General features: G+C 44.0%; 1 protein-coding gene across 9 annotated transcripts in view; it reads right to left on the bottom strand.

Moving 5' to 3' along the window:
* cadps2 (Ca++-dependent secretion activator 2) overlaps nucleotides 1-14481 on the bottom strand; it is a 268064-nt gene that overhangs the window by 74114 nt on the left and 179469 nt on the right. For 4 of the 9 annotated variants that reach the window (XM_036969262.1, XM_036969263.1, XM_036969265.1 and 1 more), the window contains exon 18: nucleotides 5389-5397. The exons of the other annotated variants lie outside the window; for them this stretch is intronic. In XM_036969262.1, the coding sequence (XP_036825157.1) occupies nucleotides 5389-5397 (9 nt within the window). The remainder of the gene's footprint in view (nucleotides 1-5388; nucleotides 5398-14481) is intronic. 9 annotated transcript variants of the gene reach the window in all.

Below are 14481 nucleotides of genomic sequence, written 5' to 3'. Positions count from 1 at the left end.
TTGTTTTGCCCATTCCAACGTTCAAGCGAATAGTAACTGAATGCCTCGATGCCAGTCTGCCTGATTTATATAGCAAGCCACAGCCATGTGACTCACTGTAGGAACAAATATTTTTCATGAACCGGGATGGTGTACCTAATAAACTATAGTACAGTATGTCTGCATATGTTGGTGAGTTATCAAGAATAGAGGTCAATTCCAATTAGACATGGAATTTCTCCAAAGCAATGTGATTAAATTCCTGAATTGACTGGAATTGAACCCAATACTGGAATTGTTGGATGGTCTCTAATGCCAGTCAGCTGCCTGTCCATTCCCTTCAAATAATAAAATATACTTTTCCTGCATAGGACACACGTCATTTGCACTAGAGGTTTGATCTACACTGAACAAAAATAAACGCAACATGAAACAATTTCCAAGATTTTACTGAGTTACAGTTCATAAGGAAATCCGCCAATTGAAATATACTGAACAAAAATATAAACGCAACATGTAAAGTGTTGGTCCCATGTTTCATCAGCTGGAATAAAATATCCCAAAAATGTTCCATAAGCACAAAAAGTTTTATTTCTCTCAAATTTTGTGCACAAATTTGTTTACATCCCTGTTGGTGAGCATTTCTCCTTTGCCCAGATAATTAATCCATCTGACAGGTGTGGCATATATCAAGAAGCTGATTAAACAGTATGATCATTACACCGGTGCACCTTGTGCTGGGGACAATAAAATGCCACTAAAATGTGCAGTTTTGTCACAATGCCACAGATGTCTCACGTTTTGAGGGAGCGTGCAATTGGCATGCTGGATGCAGGAATGTCCACCAGAACTGTCAGATAATTGAATGCTCATTTCTCTACCATAAGCCACCTCCAACATCGTTTTAGAGAATTAGGCCGTACGTCCAACCAAGCCTCACAACAGCAAATCATGTGTGACTACGCCAACCCATGGCCTCCACATCTGGCTTCTTTACCTGCAGGAACATCTGGGACAAGCTGATGAAACTGTAGTATTTATGTCTGTAATAAGGCCCTTTGGTGGGGAAAAACTCATTCTGATTGGCTGGGCCTGGCTCGCCAGTGGTGGGCCTATGACCTCCCAGGCCCACCCATGGCTGCGCCCCCGCCCAATTATGTGAAATCTATAGATTAGGGTCTAATTGATTTATTTAAATTGACAGATTTCCTTATATGAAATGTAACTCTGTAAAATCGTTGAATATTTGTTCAGTATAAAGGTATTAGGGCCCTAAATCTATGGATTGCACATGATAGGGAATACAGATATGCATCAGTTGGTGACAGATACATTGGATCAAAAAACCAGCCCGTATCTGTTGTGACCACCATTTGCATCATGCAGTGTGACATCTACTTCACAGAGTTGATCAAGCTGTTGATTGTGGTCTGTAGAATGTTGTCCCACTCCTCTTCAATGGCTGTGCGAAGTTGCTGGATATTTCCAGGAACTGGAACATGCTGTCGCACACTTCAATCCAGAGCATTCCAAACATGCTCAATTGTGACATGTCTGGTAAGTATGCAGGCCATGGAAGAACTGGGACATTTTCAGATTCCAGGAATTGGGTACAGATCCTTGCGGCATGGTGCCGTGCATTATCATGCTGAAACATGAGGTGATGGCGGCAGATGAATGGCACAACAATGGGCCTCAGGATATCTCTGTGCATTCAAATTGTCATCTATAAAATGCAATTGTGTTCATTGTCCCTAGATTACGCCTGCCCAATAAGTTAACCCCACCCCCACGGAGCAGGCACTCTGTTCACAACGCCGACATCAGCAATCCGCTCGCCCACACAACGCCATACATGCTGTCTGCCATCTGCCCGGTACAGTTGGAACTGGGATTCATCCATGAAGAGCACACTTCTCCAGCTTGCCAGTGGCCATCAAAGGTGAGCATTTTCCCACTGAAGTCTGTTACGACACCAAACTGCAGTCAGGTCAAGACCCTGGTGAGGACGACAACCACGCAGATGAGCTTCCCTGAGACGGTATCTGACAGTTTGTGCAGAAACTCTTTGGTTGTGCAAACCCACAGTTTCATCAGCTGTCCAGGTGGCTGTTCTCGGATGATCCCGCAGGTGAAGAAGCCAGATGTGGAGGACCTGGTCTGGCATGGTTATACCTGGTCTGGGGTTGTGAGGTCGGTTGGACGTACTGTCAAATTCTCTATAACGACATTGGAGGCAGCTTAACGTTCAATTCTCTGGCAACAGCTCTGGTGGACATTCCTGCAGTCAGCATGCCAATTACACACTCCCTCAAAACTTGAGACATCTGTGGCATTGTGTTGTCTGACAAAACAGCACATTTTAGAGTGTTCTTTCTTGTCCCCTGTACAAGTTGAACCTGTGTAAGGATCATGATGTTTAATCAGCTTATTCATATGCCACACCTGCCAGGTGAATGGATTATCTTGGCAAAAAAATAAATGCTCACTAACAGGGATGTAAACACATTTCTGCACAACATTTTTGAGAAATAAGCTTTTTGTGTGTATGGAAACTTCTGGGTTGTTTTATTTCAGCTCATGAAACAGGGTCCAACACTTTACATGTTGCCTTTACATATTTGTTCAGTGTACACAAAAGAAGAAAAGGTTGAACAGATGGATGTGCACTCAAACTCTCTTTTCATGTCTTGGGACTAGCCATTATACAGTGCCTTGCGAAAGTATTCGGCCCCCTTGAACTTTGCGACCTTTTGCCACATTTCAGGCTTCAAACATAAAGATATAAAACTGTATTTTTTTGTGAAGAATCAACAACAAGTGGGACACATTCATGAAGTGGAACGACATTTATTGGTGAGTGAGGATCTCTGAATGATCCAATGTTGACCTAAATGACTAATGATGATAAATACAATCCACCTGTGTGTAATCAAGTCTCCGTATAAATGCACCTGCACTGTGATAGTCTCAGAGGTCCGTTAAAAGCGCAGAGAGCATCATGAAGAACAAGGAACACACCAGGCAGGTCCGAGATACTGTTGTGAAGAAGTTTAAAGCCGGATTTGGATACAAAAAGATTTCCCAAGCTTTAAACATCCCAAGGAGCACTGTGCAAGCGATAATATTGAAATGGAAGGAGTATCAGACCACTGCAAATCTACCAAGACCTGGCCGTCCCTCTAAACTTTCAGCTCATACAAGGAGAAGACTGATCAGAGATGCAGCCAAGAGGCCCATGATCACTCTGGATGAACTGCAGAGATCTACAGCTGAGGTGGGAGACTCTGTCCATAGGACAACAATCAGTCGTATATTGCACAAATCTGGCCTTTATGGAAGAGTGGCAAGAAGAAAGCCATTTCTTAAAGATATCCATAAAAAGTGTTGGTTAAAGTTTGCCACAAGCCACCTGGAGGACACACCAAACATGTGGAAGAAGGTGCTCTGGTTAGATGAAACCAAAATTGAACTTCTTGGCAACCATGCAAAATGTTATGTTTGGCGTAAAAGCAACACAGCTGAACACACCATCCCCACTGTCAAACATGGTGGTGGCAGCATCATGGTTTGGGCCTGCTTTTCTTCAGCAGGGACAGGGAAGATGGTTAAAATTGATGGGAAGATGGATGGAGCCAAATACAGGACCATTCTGGAAGAAAACCTGATGGAGTCTGCAAAAGACCTGAGACTGGGACGGAGATTTGTCTTCCAACAAGACAATGATCCAAAACATAAAGCAAAATCTACAATGGAATGGTTCAAAAATAAACATATCCAGGTGTTAGAATGGCCAAGTCAAAGTCCAGACCTGAATCCAATCGAGAATCTGTGGAAAGAACTGAAAACTGCTGTTCACCAATGCTCTCCCTCCAACCTCACTGAGCTCGAGCTGTTTTGCAAGGAGGAATGGGAAAAAATGTCAGTCTCTCGATGTGCAAAACTGATAGAGACATACCCCAAGCGACTTACAGCTGTAATCGCAGCAAAAGGTGGCGCTACAAAGTATTAACTTAAGGGGGCTGAATAATTTTGCACGCCCAATTTTTCAGTTTTTGATTTGTTAAAAAAGTTTGAAATATCCAATAAATGTTGTTCCACTTCATGATTGTGTCCCACTTGTTGTTGATTCTTCACAAAAAAATACAGTTTTATATCTTTATGTTTGAAGCCTGAAAAGTGGCAAAAGGTCGCAAAGTTCAAGGGGGCCGAATACTTTTGCAAGGCACTGTACATGTGCTGTAGTTACAAACCCAATCATTTACAGTGATTATTGAGTAAAATATTTGCTTAAAGTTCTGACTGGTCCTTGACTATGTGTCAATGTGTGTGTCAATGTGACTACAATGTGACTACATACGGTATGTTTGTTGGTGTCAATATTGTGTACGACACCATCTATAAAGGAAGTTAGTATAGGAGATTTTAGGTCATATCTACGAAGTTAGTATAGGAGATTTGAGGTCATATCCAGGAGGTTAGTATAGGAGATTGACAAAGTCATGTTCTTGGTTCTAAGTCAATGGGACATTTAGCAGGGCTGCAGTTGCTTTTCATGACTCCATTGTCTACGTGCCCACCCAAAAGAGATGCTTCTACCCTACTCAGTGGTCGCCATGTGAGGAGAGAGAAAAGTGCAAAGAGCCCAATGAAGCATGGGGGGGGGGGGGGGGGTGACGGATTGATTGAAGGTCGTTGTTCCTGTGTGCGTGTCCGTGTGAGTCCATCTGTCTGTGTGTGTGTGTCCGTCTGTGTGTGTTAGTGGGCACTTGCGGCAGATAAAACACTAGTCTGGCGGTCAGAGAAGGTGTATGTCCCATCGCTATACCTGGCCTTGAGGGCCGTTGTCATCATCCTTTTCAGATGTGCCTTTTCAGCTCCCTGTGCAAATCAACACAATTAAAAATAGTGCCTTTGCGCCACACGATTCGTTACCTATCGCCAACCCCCTCAATTCACACCAACAGGCGTCCTCACATAACTGCATGAATGAACTCATAAAATGCTGTCTCTAAGTGAGATTCAGAGAAAGATGGAGGAATACAAATGTAAGGTGTATGACTTTGCAAGGGCAAACGATACAAATGCATGTCAAGAAACACTGAATTGTAGCAACAACTGGGTACAATAATCCCTCCAAAACCTGAATCCTTAGATACCCAAAGGGCATAATTTGGTATCATGGGAAACAAATTTTCAGCAGTCCACCAGGACCACAACCTGTCGTGGATCCACCACATTGCACCTTAATAACTGTTGATGGCTCAGTATTAACCATCTCCTCAATGAAAACCATGAACAGAGCTTGACAGGGTATGAGTCAAGATTGATATTGACAGGCTTTGGGACGTAACACTATTTGATGGACATGACAGACACACAGCTAGAGTTTCCGAAATAAACACTTACCTCTCTTCCCTTTCCAATTCATATCAGAAGAAGAGGGAAAGTGAAAGACAGAAAATAGAGAAAGTGAGGGTCTCTTAACATTTTTCACTTGGTATAAAATACTAAAAAGGGTCATTTGATTTCCACACATGCTGAAAACATGGAAACATTATACATTTGACAGCGTGTTGGATGCGCTAATGTGACCGTCCTCCCGCTAAAACTCCAGCGCCAGCCTCCAACTACAAAAGGACCATGTCTCATTTGTGGTGATGACAGCCAAAGATTTTCAGCCACTTATAAATAACGCTGTCACCTAGAAACAAATGTCTGAAGCCACTTATTAGACAAGTACAGTGCATGCGGATAGTTTTCAGACTCCTTGACTTTTTCCACATTTTGTTATGTTACAGCCTGATTCTCAAATTGATTAAAGTGTATTTTCCCCCCAAATCAATCTACACACAATCCCCATAACGACATGGCAAAAACAGGCTTTTACACATTTTTTCAAATTTTACATAACTATTCAGACCCTTTACCTTCGGCAGCAATTACAGCATCAAGTCTTCTTGGGTATGACACCACAAGCTGGACACACCTGTATTTGGGGAGTTTCTACAATTCTTCTCTGCAGATCCTCTCAAGCTCTGTCAGGTTAGATGGGGAGCGTCGCTGCACAGCTATTTTCAGGTCCCTCCAGATATGTTAGATTGGGTATAAGTCCGGGCTCTGGCTGGGCCACTCAAGGACATTCAGAGACTTGTCCCAAAGCCACTCCTGCGTTGTCTTGGCTGTGTGCTTAGGGTCATTGTCCAGTTGGAAGTTGAACCTTCGCCCCAGTCTGAGGTCCAGAGTGCTCTGGAGCAGGTTTTCATCAAGAATCTCTCTGTACTTTGCTCCGTTCATCTTTCCCTCGATACTGAATAGTCTCCCAGGCCCTGCTGCTGAAAAACATCCCCACAGCATGATGCTGCCACCACCATGCTTCAATGTAGGGATGGTGCCAGGTTTCCTTCCAGACATGACGCTTGGCATTCAAGGCAAAGAGTTTAATCTTGGTTTCATCAGACCAGAGAATCTTGTTTTTCATGGTCTGAGAGACTTTAGGTGCGTTTTGGCAAACTCCAAGCGGGCTGTCATGTGCATTTTACTGAAGAGTGGCTTCCGTTTGGCCACTACCATAAATGCCTGATTGGTGGAGTGCTGTAGAGATGGTTGTCCATCTGGAAGGTTCTCCCATCTCCACAGAGGAACTCTGGAGCTCTGTCAGAGTGACCATGGGGTTCTTGGTCACCTCCCTGACCAAGGCCCTTCTCCTCTGATTGCTCAGTTTGGCCAGGCGGCCAGCTCTAGGAAGAGTCTTGGTGGTTCCAAACTTCTTCCATTTAAGACAGATGGAGGCCACTGTGTTCTTGGGGACCTTCAATGCTGCAGACATTTTTGGTACCCTTCCCCACATGTGTGCCTCGATACAATCCTGTCTGAGCTCTACGGACAATTCCTTCGACCTCATGGCTTGGTTTTTGCTCTGACATTGTTGTAACTTTAATGGGTTACAGAGTTAATGTTTAAGTTAATTCATTGAGCTGTATCTAAAGTTATTTTCTTTACAGTTATTTACATATGTAATTGTATTTGCATTTGTGTGTTGGAGATTGAGAGAACTACATACATATTTTGTTGTATTGGTTAGTATTGAATTATGCTTTTGACTGCAAGTTCCAGAATGCCTTGATGAATGGAAAGTGACTGAGATCGTCAGTTTCCTACAGAAGGAGGTTCAGAGCAGGGAGAGAGCACTACAAATGACAAGATCATGCAACCAACAGAAAGAGAGCAAACCATGGAACAAGTCATACTCCTCCAATGAAATGAAAACAAGAAGACCCAACATGCCATCTGCTGCTGCACTGCATACAGCCAGCCAGTAGGAACAAAACGGTCTATTCTGTGACAGTGCAGACCACAAATCAGAAAACTGCCCTGACCACAATACTTCTACACGCAAAGAGAAACTAAAGAAAATGGGAAGATGCTTTCTTTGTATGTTTAGGACAGAAACACATAGCAAAAGTCAAAGTCAAAGATGCAGACCACATGTGCAACATGTGGAAGCAGACATCACATTGCTGTGTGTACCGGTAAGAGTGAGGTGCAACCCCCTACTGTTTCTGCGGATGCTGTTGTTTCCTCAGTTATTCCCCATTCAGTGAAGATGAAACCAGATGGATAGAACACTGTTGCTACAAAAGGCAAAGGCATGGCTAGAAGGCCCATCGGGCAGAAAGATAGCTTGTTGCTTACTAGATGGAGGCAGTCAGAGAAGCTTCATACATGAAAAACTTGTGAAGGGCTTGAAGCTACCAGTAATCAGACAAGAGGCACTCACTCTTCACACGTTTGGCTCCTCTGCCCCAGCAACGTCCCAACGCAACACAGTGAAAGTCATCTTGGAGAATGTCTGGGAAAAACAGCAGAGAATAGAGATAGAGGCCATTAAAACCCCACAAGTGTGCACAGCTGTGATGAAGGTTCCTGGTGAACAGATTCAACATGAGCTCAATCCAAACAACTGTGTGCATTCTGGGAGCTTGAGTCTCTGGGTATTATAAGCAAGAAAACACAGAACCCAGAGGAAAACGAGGCTCTACAGAGGTTCGAGGAAACAACCACCTTCAAAGATGGGCGATACGTGGAGTTGCCATGGAAACGAGAAATGCCAGAACTCCAAGACAACTATAGAATCGCCAAGAAACGGTTTGAAGGTCTGAAGAAAAGACTGAAGAAGGATGTGACATTGTACAGCAGATACAATGAAGTAGTAGAGGACTACTTACTACAGGATATGGCAGAGGACGTGCCAAAGGACAACGCATCAAGCGCAGACAACGTAAAATACTACTTACCTCACCATGCAGTACTCTGAGAAAATATGGTGACAACAAAACAGTGTGGTGTTTGATGCCTCGTCCCATGAAGATGGATGTCCATCCCTCAATGACTGTCAACTCATAGGAACGAACCTGAATCCGGATCTGCTCAGCGTTCTGATAAAGTTCGGACTACATGAGATCGCATTCATGGCAGACATCAAGAAAGCTTTCCTGCAGATATCCCTAGCAGAGAGAGACAGCGACGCCATGAGATTTCTATGGCTCACAGGCCCACCAAGGGGAGAAAATGAAGAGGCGCTGCGTGTGCTGAGGATGAAAAGGGTGGTATTTGGAGCTTCCCCAAGTCCATTCTTGCTGGCAGCTACAATCAGGAAGCACCTGAAACAATATGAAAACAGAACAACCAGAAGTTGTAGAGATACTGAGAGAGTCACTCTATGGAGATGACTTCATTGCAAGTTCACGCAATGTTGAAGAGGCTTACCTTGTGACAACAACTGCAAAGTGAATGCTGTCAATTGCAGGCATGGACCTCTGCAAGTGGATGACCAATTCTCCTGAATTGAAAACAAAATGGGAGGAGAGTACGACAACTGACCACCGTTGACGCTAGAAACACAAGGATAAGTTCTGAATGTTTTCGGTTTAGTATGGAGACCGGAAACAGATGACTTTGTGTTTGACCTCAGGCCGCTACTGAGCATTCTAAAGCAAAAGGAAAACACAAAGAGAAGTGTTCTGCAGTCGTCTGCACGTATCTTCGACCCTCTTGGTTTCCTGACCCCCTTCACCATCAGGATCAAGTGCATGTTCCAGGAAATGTGGGAGAGGGGACTCAGCTGGGATGAAGGATTACCACCAGATTTGACACGAGAATGGCAACAGTGGTTTTTAGAACTACCCCAGTTACACCAGCTCATCATACCAAGGTGGTACAGAACAGACATACGGCCACAGAATAGCCACACCCTGAAACTACATGTGTTCTGTGTGGCAAGTGAAAGGGCTTACAGTGCAGTAGCTTACTTGCAAGGTGAATCACAAGACAGGGAAACAACAAGTCTAGTCGCATCCAAGTCAGGGTAGCCCCACTCAAGAAAAGAACGCTGCCACGCCTGGAGCTCATGGGAGCTGTGATTGGAGCGAGACTAGCAAACAACCTGATGACCACACTGAAAATGGAAGAAAAACAGATCAAAATGTGGACAGACTCGATGATCGTGCTGCATTGGATTTGCAGCTCAGCTCAGAAACGGAAACAGTTTGTTGCGAACAGAGTGACGGAGATCCAGTCCTTGACCAATCCAGAGTCATGGTCACATATTGAAGGGAAAACTAATCCAGCTGACCTCCCTACAAGAGGACAAACTGTTCGAAACTTGACACAGAGCGAGCTATGGTGGAATGGACCCAGAATTCTGACATCACCCAATCAGTCCGAGGAGACTGATGATAACAAGGTTCCAGAAGAGGTAAATACAGAACTCAAGTCCAGTTGCCAGGTTACTGTACTGTAATCTGTGTTGGAGCTTGAAAGGTACAGCAAACTGAAAAGTGTTCAGAGTCACCGCCTGGATAAAGAGATTCAAAGCCAATGCTCGTACAACCATAAAGATGCAAGGTGAACTGACTGCTGACGAACTGTTCGATGCAGAAAGGTACTGGATTAAGGTAACACAACATCAGAGTTTTGGACAGGAGATTAAACTACTGAAGGCAGGAAAAAGCCTAAACAATGACTAAAATCAGAGAACTGAAACCGTTCCTGGACGAACACAAACTACTCAGTGTAGGAGGAAGACTGCAACAGTCCAACTTCACATTCAGAGAGCAGCACCCATGGGTTCTGCCCAACAAAAACAGATACTCAGAAATGCTGATACAGTACCACCATGAGAAGGTGATGCATTCTGGAGCAAGAGACACTCTAGTACAAATCAGAGAGCGATACTGGATCTTGCGTTCTAGGCAGCTAGTCAAGAGCACAGTGGCAAGATGTATAGGGTGCAAGAAATTCAAGGCAAGGGCCGGACAGCAGGTCACTGTGCCTTTACCAAAAGACAGAATAACTGAATCGCCACCATTCGAAGTAACAGGTGTGGATTTTGCAGGACCGCTCTATGTGAAAGACAATGGTTCTGTGAAGAAGTCATACATTGCACTGTTCACTTGTGCTGTAACCAGAGCAGTGCATTTGGAACTGGTCTCAGATCAGTCAACAGAGACATTCCTGTTAGCTCTAAAAAAGATTCATCTCAAGGAGAAGATTATGCAAGGTAATCTACTTAGACAATGCAAAAACGTTCACGAGAGCTGATCAGGACTTGAAAGAGCTGTGGAAGGCAATCGAAGAGCCCCAAATCTTGGCATTCTTCTCAGAAAGGGGCATCACCTGGAGGTTAATTGTCAAGCGAGCAGCCTGGTGAGGCGGATTCTGGGAAAGACTTGTCAGGTCAGTGAAAACATGCCTGCGAAAGGTTCTTGGGAGAGCTTCACTCAACTTTGAAGAAATGTGCACGGTCCTGACAGAGGTTGAAGCTATCCTAAATTCTAGGCCTCTGACCTTCATGCACAATGAAGTGGATAAACCACAACCCCTGACTATAGCACACTTCCTGGTGGGTAAAAGACTAAACTCTTTGCCTCCAAAGCCATTTCCAGCTGACACTCAGCACCCAACGCTAAACAAGGAGGAACTGACACGCAGATGGAAGTACAGGCAGAGACTTGTGACCAGCTTCTGGAACAGTTGTCGAAGAGACTATTTGCTGGATCTAAAGTCAGCACACCGCTGTGACACACCACAGCCCACCCAACTGAAAGCGAGTGACTTTGTACTCATTGGAGAAGATAACACACCCAGACAAACCTGGAAACTAGGAAAGACTGAGGAACTGTTTCCAGACCGAGATGGCCTAGTTAGGTCATGTTCAGTTGGTACTGCTTCACGGACTTTGTTGAGGAGACCTATTCAGTTGATATACTGCCTAGAGATTTAGATGAACACAGTTGTTCATCGGAGGGGGAGGATGTTGTAACTTTAATGGGTTACAGAGTTGATGTTTAAGTTAATTCATTGAGCTGTATCTAAAGATATTTTCTTTACAGTTATTTACATATGTAATTGTCTTAGAATTTGTGTGTTGGAGATTGAGAGAACTACATACATATTTTGTTGTATTGGTTAGTATTGAATTACGCTTTTGACTGCAAGTTCCAGAATGCCTTGCGACAGGAAGTAGAGAGGACTTTTCGCTAACAACTTACTTTTATTGTTCTGTAGAATCTAAAGTTGTTAAATGTAACGTGAACAAGTATTATTACTAAAAGAAGCTGTCAATTCAAACCCGACATCCCGAGTCATTACTTTGAAGATAGTTATTCTATAGACATGCACTGTCAACTGTGGGACCTTATATAGACAGGTGTGTGCCTTTCCAAGTCATGTCAGATCAATTGATTAGAGCGCACCCGTGGTAAATTCAAGTTGTATAAACATCTCAAGGATGATCAATGGAAACAGGATGCAACTGAGCTCATTTTTGCTTTGTCATTTTGGGGGTATTGTGTGTAGATTGATGAGGGAAACAATTAATTTAATACATTTTAGAATAGGTCTGTAACGTAAACAAATGGTGGAAAAAGTCAAGGGGTCTGAATACTTCCTGAATGCACTGTATATGTGTTGTTTGTGGATGTCTTCAACACCTACGATTGAGCAGTTTTACACTGTACCATAAGAGCGACCTGTGCGTATGAGCTGTGGGCGTTGTTTTCATCTCTGCCCGCCAAGACTTTACTACAGTGTTGGCACTTGATGTGTCATCTTCCATTTTGGAGCACAGCTGCCAACACAGACCCAGGATAGAAACAAACAGCTCTACCCTCTCAAAGAGTGCAGTGTATAAATTCAGAACATCTGCTGTTTCAGCCACTGCCTATCACCAAGGGAGTACCCCAAGGCTTGATCCTAGGCCCCACGCGCTTCTCAAATTACATCAACAACATATCTCAGGCAGTAGGAAGCTCTCTCATCCATTTATATGCAGATGATACAATTTCATACTCAGCTGACCCCACCCTGGATTTTGTGTTAAAAGCTCTACAGCAAAACTTTCTTAGTGTCCAACAAGCTTTCTCTGCCCTTAACATTGTTCTGAACACCTCCAAAACAAAGTTAATGTGGTTTGGTAAGAAGAATGACCCTCTCCCCACCGGTGTGATTACTACTTCTGAGGGTCTAGAGCTTGAGGTAGTCACCTGATACAAGTACGGCTAGACGGTACAACATCCTTCTCCCAGCACATATCAAAGTTAGATCTAGACTTGGTTTCCTCTATTGTAATCGTTCCTCTTTCACCCCAGCTGCCAAAGTAACCCTGATTCAGATGACCATCCTACCCATGCTAGATTATGGAGACGTAATTTATAGATCGCTCTTGAGCAACTAGATGTTCTTTACCATTCGGCCATCAGATTTGCCACTAATGCTCCTTACAGGCCACATCACTGCACTCTATACTCTGTAAACTGGTCATCTCTATATACCCAATTCAAGACCCACAGGTGGATGCTTATTTATAAAACCCTCTTAGGCCTCACTCCCCCCTATCTGAGATGCCTGCTGCAGCCCTCATCCTCCACATTCAACACCCGTTCTGCCAGTCACATTCTGTTAAAGGTCCCCAAAGCACACACATCCCTAGGTCACTCCTCTTCTCAGTTCGCTGCAGCTAGTGACTGGAACGAGCTGCAACAAACACTCAAACTGGTTTTATCGACATCTCTTCATTCAAAGACTCAATCATGACCACTCTTACAGCCAGTTGTGGCTGCTTCACATGATGTATTGTTGTCTCTACCTTATTGCCCTTTGTGCTGTTGTCTGTGCCTAATAATGTTTGAGCCATGTTTTGTGCTGCTAACATGTTGTGCTGCTACCATATTGTTGTGATGTTGCATTGCTGCCATGCTGTTGTTGTCGTCTTAGGTCTCTTTTTATGTAGTGTTGTGGTGTCACATGTCGTGATGAGTGTTTTGTCCAATATTTTTAATCTCATCCCCCGTCCCCGCAGGTGGCCTTTTGCCTTTTGTCATCATTGTAAATAAGAATTTGTTCTGAACTGTCTTGCCTAGTCAAATAAAGGTACAAAATAAATAAAGTGGTTTAAAGTTATTAGATCAACGCCTTCTTGTGTGGCACAGGCAGGAATCATCATTCCTACGTCTAGTAAGACGAGGGGCGGGGATATGTGTCTATTTGTCAATAACAGCGGGTGTGCAATGTCTAATATTAAAGAAGTCTCGAGGTATTGCTCGCCTGAGGAAGAGTACCTAATGATAAACTGTAGATCTACCAAGAGTTCTCATCCACATTATTCGTAGCTGTCTATTTACCACCACAAACCAATGCTGGCACTAAGACCGCACTCAACAAGCTGTATAAGGCCATAAGCAAATAAGAAAATGATCATCCAGATGCGGCACTCCTAGTGGCTGGGGACTTTAATGCAGGCAAACTTAAATCCGTTTTACCTCATTTCTATCAGCATGTCACATTACCAACCAGAGGAAAAAAAACTCTAGACCAGCTTAATATGGAGGTGGTGAGATGACGTGGATGCTACGCTACAGGACTGTTTTGTAGGCACAGACTGGAATATGTTCAGGAATTCATCCAATGGCATTGAGGAGTATACCATCTCAGTCACTGGCTTCTTCAATAAGTGCATCGTTCCCTCAGTGACCATACGTACATATCCCAACCAGAAGCCATGGATTACAGGCAACAGCCGCATCTAGCTAAAGGCTTGCGCTGCAGCTTCCAAGGAGCTGGACACTATTCCGGACGCTTATAAGAAATCCCGCTATGCCATCAGAGGAACCATCAAACAGGCAAGGTGTCAATATAGGATAAAGATTTAATCCTACTACACCGGCTCTGGCGCTCGTCGGATGTGGCAGTGTTTGAAAACGATTACGGACTACAAAGGGAAACCCAGCCGCAAGCTGCCCAGTGACACGAGTCTACCAGACCAGCTAAATGCTTTTTTTGCTCGCTTCGATGCAAGCAACACTGAAGCATGCATGAGAGCACCAGCTGTTCCCCGACAACTATGTGATCACACTCTCTGTAGTCAATGGGGACCATAGTCCCTGTGCCCAAGGAAGCGAAGGTAACCTGCCAAAATGATTACCGCGCCATAGCACTCACATC

The sequence above is a fragment of the Oncorhynchus mykiss genome, chromosome 30 (assembly GCF_013265735.2).
Source record: "Oncorhynchus mykiss isolate Arlee chromosome 30, USDA_OmykA_1.1, whole genome shotgun sequence".
In the NCBI taxonomy this organism is placed as follows: domain Eukaryota; kingdom Metazoa; phylum Chordata; class Actinopteri; order Salmoniformes; family Salmonidae; genus Oncorhynchus; species Oncorhynchus mykiss.
The sequence above is the reverse complement of the archived record's forward strand: the minus strand, read 5'-3'. Positions and strand labels throughout refer to the sequence as shown.